General features: G+C 33.8%; 1 protein-coding gene across 1 annotated transcript; it reads left to right on the forward strand.

Moving 5' to 3' along the window:
* Window positions 1-1752: 1752 nt before the first annotated feature.
* LOC110104020 (probable monogalactosyldiacylglycerol synthase 3, chloroplastic) lies at window positions 1753-7670 on the forward strand. The gene is made up of 8 exons (XM_020832953.2): window positions 1753-2221; window positions 4617-4789; window positions 5225-5386; window positions 5478-5619; window positions 5898-6122; window positions 6208-6270; window positions 6422-6496; window positions 6995-7670. Exons 1-8 carry the CDS (start codon window positions 1901-1903, stop codon window positions 7277-7279), a joined length of 1446 nt encoding a protein of 481 aa, XP_020688612.1. The 5' UTR covers window positions 1753-1900; the 3' UTR covers window positions 7280-7670.
* Window positions 7671-7955: the final 285 nt, after the last annotated feature.

A 7955-nucleotide genomic window follows, 5' to 3' on the forward strand; every position in this document is an offset into this window, starting at 1 on the left:
CCTTCTGACCTCCGTCGTCATACAACGGTCCTACCAACCTTCGTCACCCGCCAACTACGGTCCTTCAGATTTATGACGCCCATCGACTACGGTCCTTCCGACCAAACGAACATGTAAGCACTGACTCTTTATATTCCCTCCATGTAGTTCATATAATGTACGTCGAGTAAAGACATTCCTCCTAAGGAAGGACCTCATTTGTAATCAACTGCAAATAATAGTAGATTCATTCAAACTGGACTAGGTCCCGTGATTTTTTCCCCTTTTTCAGTTGTTTTCAACGTAAAAATCTTGATGTCTCATAAAAAATACACTATCTCTCTTATATGATTGCTTGCCGGATTTTCGTACAAAGTTAATACGCTAAACTTTATACTTCTCTATATATCGCCACGACTACTCCAGGACACAACAAGGTTAATTTTTCTTTGATTTTTGTTTTCCATATTATAAACTGTCGATCAAGAGGCTATCATTATTAAATTTGAATTTGGGATAAACATAATATTAATCAGTTAGTCATCACTAATTTTTATTTTGTAGTAAATCCGAAGAGTTTAAAATTTAAATAGAATATGTTGGGAAATAAAATCATCCAACTAAACAAACAAGAAAAAAAAAAAGCAAAAATGAAAACCAATATTTAATGTGAAAAAATTTTAAATCAGAGAAAAATTATGAATTAACAACACACGAAGAATTAACAATGAAAATTGAAGAAATTATACATCTCTTTCTCTCTCACTTTCTTCTTATATCACTTTACTTATCTCTTTGTTGTTTAGTTAAAATAGACAAAAAAACACTTTTAAATACACCAAAAAAAAAAAAAAAAAAAAAACACTTTTAAATACACCAAAAGATGCTACCCATCAAATTAAAACACAAAAAACAAGAAATACAATTTCCCATCCTCGCTATGCAGCGGTAGCTTTGCTATGTTTCCAACTCAACTTGTAAAGCCTCAATGATGGCTCTGGAGCGCCACAACGCTTTCCTCTCTATCATAATCAAACTATAGCACCATTATGTTGCGTCGTACGATGTGAACATGTTATAGTGCATAAATATATAGCATTGTAGTGCTTTATGCTTGGTTTGGTTGGGCATAATTATATTCTTTTTCCGTTATGAAATGTGAAAAAAGATGTCGGTTGCTGTTTGGATGCATATCTTTTACAAAACTGTATTTTTCAAACCTTCATTATCCTACCGATTTGAGAAGCTTTTTATTTTTGCTTCTCCAATGCTAAAAGTCAATATTGGAACCACCGTTTCTCACAAAAACCCCTTCTGCTATCAAATTAGGCCTTAATGTAATATGCTAAGGTGTTATACCGCTATAAATAAAAAGAAATTTCGGGGGCAAAGCCCTTGAACCTCAAATAGTGAGAGGCGCCCCCCTACAACTCTCTAATAAATTTACTTGTTAAAATTGAAATATAAATCAACAATACAATCTAATTCATAAACTCAATAGATCTCACACAGAACTAACTGAATTTTCTTTGTCTAATTTTTTTTTTAAAGTTTATAGAAATCCAATATAAAATATCATATAGTTGTAGCTGAAGGACCCCACACGATCAACCCGTGACAACTGTCGGTAGATTACCCGGAGATACCGCGGCCGATGCCCCACCGAATTATACCCGAATATTCAAACTAATACCAGTTCATTTTCCTAATTAGTCACCATCTCTCCACCTCAATTCTCTTTCTAAAAATCGGGGCGCCAGCTCTGCGTCCGCATTCTTCTACGGCTTCTCAATATAAAAGAAAACCCTTCCCGTCTTTTCTTCTCCGCTTCCTCCAAAGTCTAGGGAGCTAGACAAAAAATAAATAAAGCCCATCTGATCCCGAAGCTCCTCCGTCTTCGTTTCTCCGGCGACTGGAAAAGATGGTGATGTCGGTGGAGTCGCCGAGAAGGTCGATTCGTGAGGTGGTCTACGACAGCGTGATGGCTTACCATGGAAAGCCCCACGGAAAGCTCCGGCTGCCGAGCGTCGGCGCGGGCGAGCTGGGAGAGACTGCGGGATTAGACGACGACGAGGAACTTGGAGTTTGGGAAGAGGAGGAAGGGACCGTGGAACTTGTCGAGTTGGGTGCGGAGCGTACTAAGAATGTGCTTATTCTCATGAGTGATACCGGAGGAGGCCATCGCGCCTCCGCTGAGGCAATACGCGACGCGTTTCGCCTTGAATTTGGCGATGAGTACAAGGTTGGTCTCTCTCCATTCTTTTGATGGCATTTTGTTCTTCCGCTTATATTCTAGGGTTTTCCTAATTACGGGTAATTTTTTTAAACCTTTTCTAAGTATCGGAGAGCTATGAAAAAAAAAAAAGGAATAAAATTACAATATTTGGGAGTTCAAAATGTAATCAAAGAGAGGAATAAAATCCTCAGAATTCGGTTGCTCTCAAAAGAGCCAGATAAAGATTCTTATAAGTAAACTTCTAATGGACCCACAATATATCATCGATATTGTTGCTCAAATAAAAATTAAATCTATTATTTAAATATATTAATTATATAAAAAGTTTTATTAAGTAACTATATTTGATAATTAATAAATGATTTTGTTATTAGTTATTGGAATGAAATGAAATTTTATGTGTTTAAATATGCTAATTTGACATTGAATATTATGATTTTTAAAGATATATATATAATATTTATGAGATATTTGATTAAGGGTATTTTTGGATTTTTCCTTTCTTTTTCATATAACCTAATATTTTCTTTATAATATAAAGATATCCGATATTTATGAGTTATTTTATTAAGGGTGTTTTGAGTATTTCACTTTTTTTTTGTTACATTAATATTTTTTTCTTTATAAATGTATATAATATTTGCAATTTATTTTAGGAGGATTTACATACATACTACTTTATTTCATGCTATTTACATATCTAACACCAAAAAATTTAATATTATATTTCTGTCACTCATATAAAATTTAACATCAAATATATCTCTCATATATTTCATTTTTACCACTCATATCATCCTATAAACTTTAATATCACATGTCTACCACCCATAAAATATGGGTGGTAGGCATGTAATTAATATTAAAGTTTTAGATATTAGATATGTAAATAACATGAAATAAAATGATATCTATGTAAATATCCCTTTATTTTATCAGTGATGTTTTAGAAATTTACTGTCTATCTTATAAAGACATTACTATTTATGAGTTATTTTATTACTATTTTGTGTGTTATTTTATTACGAGTGTTTTTGAATTTCATTTTATGTTTTTCATAGCTTTAATTTTTATACAATTATTAATATTTGTGAGTTATTTTATCAATCGTGTCTTGAAATTTCATTTTATCTTTTTATTTGCCATAATATTGTTTCTCATAAATGTATCTAATATTTATTAGTTATTTTATTTAAAAGGACCTAATTTTATAGCTAGGTGATATTGGAAATATTTAACTATTTTGTGCATATTTTGTTTTTTTTTATCAAATTTTATTGTTTGAGAGTACAAATTTATGTTCCTTACTTTTTTATATGATAAAGAAACCCAATGATGTGAAGCTAGTAAGGTATGTATCTATATATAATCATGTGGTTCACTGTTATTTAAGTTATTGTTTTTGTTGATCTTGACATATGAATTATTTACATACCACTTAGACTGCAAAAGTCATAAAATATGATGATTTTTTATTTATTTTTTTTATTCTTTTCATATGTTTTGCCCATTTTCTTAATTAGTTAAGAAATAATTTATTAAAATTTTAAATATAAAATAATTCTGTAAATCTATATAAATATTTTAAATTTTATCTTTATATCTTTAAAATAAGCAATTAAAAAGTTTCTAACATGTAGGTATTGTTAGATATATTAAACATATCAGATAAATGTGATTTTTTTTTTCTCCTATCGTTAATATGGAACTCTCTCACTAAGATGATAGCCTTTCTTGTTTATTCAAAGAACATATACTTTAAAGTAATTATGAGGAAAAAATATTTAAAATATTTTTTAGTATTGATTAAGCATGTAATTTTTACAGTTTTAATATTTTTATTTGTCCATGCTTTAAATAAGTTACATTCTTGTTTAAAATTAATTTTGAAATATATTTAAACCTTTTAATAATAAGAAGAGAGGGATTTTTTTAAAGTAATTAATTAAATTAAGATTTTTTTCAAACTAAGTAATAAAATAAATCAACAACTAAATTTTTTTATGTGTACATATGCAGATAATATTAGAATAGATTAAATGGATTAAATAGTTTTGATTTAACTTATGAGTCCTACTTTTTATTATGGTTTTGCTCTCTTTTTAATTATTTTTGACAAATTTAATCGTAAACTTAAGCACATACTAACATAAACTCGCAGCCAATGTGGTGGGTTGGGCTGCATCAATTCTCCTTTTTCCCTTACAGTAAAAGAACAAGATACTAAAAAAAGGAGGCAAAGCCAATTTTTAACTGGAGCCTTCTCATGTCATGTACTATTTATTGTGTATCTCTCTCCACTTATTTCCCTTTCTATATACCATATAAACTTGGTTATTATTATTATTCGAATACAGTACTTGGGACCAGACTTTGTTGGTGATTCTGTAAAAATTCGCAGGTGTTTGTGAAAGATGTGTGCAAGGAAAGTGCAGGGTGGCCATTGAACAACATGGAGAGATCATACAAGTTCATGGTGAAGCATGTTCAGCTATGGAGGGTAGCGTTCCTCAGCACTTATCCTCGTTGGGTACATTGCTTATACCTAGCTGCCATTGCTGCATTCTATGCCAAGTAATTTTCTCTCTGCTCATTTATATTCCTCTTTGATTCTGAAAAGCTCAAAAAAATCAGCCTGGTGTGTTAACTGCTATCAAAAGGACAATATGCACATCCTAATTCGAGAATGATTAATCAATATTATATTACTTTCGTCATGGCTTCATGGTTCATTCTAGGTGGAAAGCTACCATGTTTTTTTGGGTTTCATAGCAAATTATTACGGCGTCCGGATTCGTCCGGAGGCGAATCCAGACGCGCCACGTCACCCCACCCCTGTGCATCCGGGTGATGTGGCGCATCCGGATTCGCCTCCGGATGGTTTGGACACCGCACGTAATAATTTGCCACTATGGAGAGGGTTTGGAGTTTGAATTTGAATTGATTTGTGGAGAATCACCTGGTTATCCTTTTTTGATTTCTTATACTTCTTTGCATTTGTGGATGAAGGAAGGTGGAAGCAGGAATTAAGAAGTACAAGCCAGATGTCATCATAAGCGTTCATCCTCTCATGCAGCATATTCCTCTATGGGTGCTCAAATGGCAAAACCTCCATAATAGAGTTATTTTCGTTACAGTAATTACTGACCTAAACACCTGCCATCCCACATGGTAATAACCAATTAGCTTCTTTTGGTTTCTCTAAGAATTGAATGTCTTGATCAGAAAATTTCAAGTTATGGTTGATTCTTGCTTCTTTCAGGTTCCACACTAATGTCAATAGGTGTTATTGTCCATCTGAGGAAGTAGCTAAGAGGGCTTCGCTTGATGGGCTCCAACCCTCCCAGATACGTGTATTTGGCCTGCCCATCAGGCCATCATTTTGTAGAGCCGTTCTCTCTAAGGTAGGTTAATTGCTATAATTCACATAATATGCAGTTCTGGTTTTTGTCTGTGTGGTCCTAGTTTTATGTTTGTAAGTCGCTGTGTAGCTTATTATGTTGCTTTTTTGCTTATATATAGAGGCCTTATAGGCTGTAATAGGGATAGTCAAGCAATAAAGTTTTGAATTCTGCTCTCTCCCTTTCCCCTTCCCTTTCCCTCCTCTCTTGAGATCAAGAAGAGGAAGTGGTTCTTCCTCTCACGCAAGATTTCACAATATCAAACCTTAAATGATGTATAGGATGACCTGAGGGTAGAGCTTGAGATGGACCCTGATCTTCCAGCTGTGTTGCTGATGGGTGGTGGTGAGGGGATGGGTCCAGTCAAGAAGACTGCAAAGGCCCTCGCAGAATCGCTTTATGATGCCTCCGAAGGCAAATCTATAGGACAGCTTGTTGTTATCTGTGGAAGGAATAAAACTCTAAGCTCCACTCTTCAATCGCTTCAGTGGAAAATCCCTGTGAAGGTATGAATCTTTGCCAGGCAAACTTCTAGCTTAGATGCTTAGATGGATTTGCTTTTAAAAGTATCCTAACTTGCATTTGCTGCAGATTAGGGAATTTGAAACCCAGATGGAGAAATGGATGGGGGCTTGTGACTGTATTATAACCAAGGTATGTTATATATATTCTTCCTTTTTTTTAGATTTGAACCTTAAAACTTTACTTTGGAAGTCCAAGGCAGGTATATAACATTTGTTCATATGTATTATTATATGAGTGATCATCATATTCCTGAGTCTATTGATATTCTCTATTGTAATAGGCTGGACCTGGAACTATTGCTGAGGCTTTGATTAGGGGACTCCCGATAATCCTCAATGACTTCATTCCCGGACAGGTTTGTATGTTTGATCATACTTTCACCCTTGGTTAAATTAACTCACACACTATGGCTCCATCATATCTCCTATATATAAATTAATCATTCTAAAACATAAAAAGCTTTAAAGCAATAAGATAGAAGTTTATTACAAAAGCGACGCCCACCCCACTTGTTATAAGCTTTCCAATGTTTTGAAAGTTGTTTTTGATGATATTACTGATTTATTAGACCACAAAGAGCTTGTACATTATGTAGGTAGATGGAATGAATAGTTTGGAAGTTGGATGAATACTATATTAAATCAATTTAAATGAATGTTTAAGTAAGACGAAGCACAACAACAACAACAACAACATCAAGCTTTTCTCCCACTACGTGGGGTCGGCTATATGAATCCTTTTTCTCTATTGTGTCCTGGTAAAAGTAAAATTCTCGTTTAAATCTTTCGGTTATGCTTCTTGAAGTTGATTTCTAATAGAAGAATGTCCTCATTAGTCTTGATACATGATTCAGGAAGTTGGCAATGTGCCTTATGTGGTGGACAATGGCGCTGGGGTATTCTGCAAAAGCTCCAAACAGACTGCAAAACTGGTTGCTCGGTGGTTCGGACCCGACTCTACTGAACTCAAAAAGATGTCTGAATGTGCCCTGAAATTGGCTCAGCCAGAGGCAGTCTTTGACATTGTCAAAGACATTCATGAACTGACTCAAGAGCAGGGACCTATGTCTAACATCCCCTACGCATTGACCTCATCATGCACTTCATCATTCCTCTATGGGACATCAGAGAATAGCTAATAATCTCAGCTTCTTAAATTTGCTACAAGATATTTCTGAACATAAGTTTTTTAATAAGATCTCTTCTCGCTTTGACTGTAAAGTATGCTAAATCAGTTGAAGATTTCTAACAGAAATACATGTCAGCGATTTTGAATGGAGGGGAAAAAAATCTACGGGTCACATTATTCATTTATGTTTTCCAGCCAAAAGCTTCGATACATGTATTATTTCTCTTTGATTGTTTGTATGTGGCTAGCTTTCTGGCAAGTGAGTCATACTGGGGTTCTGAGCTTCATACTGAGAGTTGAAAAGAGAATTAAGAGTCGTGAGAAGTTTCCAGACAGACATTATTATGTATTCACTTCAACATTTGTAAGTATATCATTAAATTTATTTATTTATTTATTTATTTTGGGAATTCTTTATTATTAATATGCAGCATGCTATTATTCTTTTGGAATCGCTTGTTTAAAGCTTTAGGCACTTCCATTATCTTGCTGTCAAAAACAAATTGGAAGACTTCTCCTGTTATCCATAATCTAGAAACCGAATTCCAAATGTACTTAATCCTAAAATCCAGAGAACCTCTTGTTTTTTTTCTGTACTATTTTGAGCCGACTCTCTAAGGACATCTTCAACCGAACTTCATACCCTTGTTTGACATCCGCGAACTTCTCCAATCAAACGCGAACAG

Source organism: Dendrobium catenatum, unplaced genomic scaffold (assembly GCF_001605985.2).
Source record: "Dendrobium catenatum unplaced genomic scaffold, ASM160598v2 fragScaff_scaffold_847, whole genome shotgun sequence".
NCBI classification, from domain to species: domain Eukaryota; kingdom Viridiplantae; phylum Streptophyta; class Magnoliopsida; order Asparagales; family Orchidaceae; genus Dendrobium; species Dendrobium catenatum.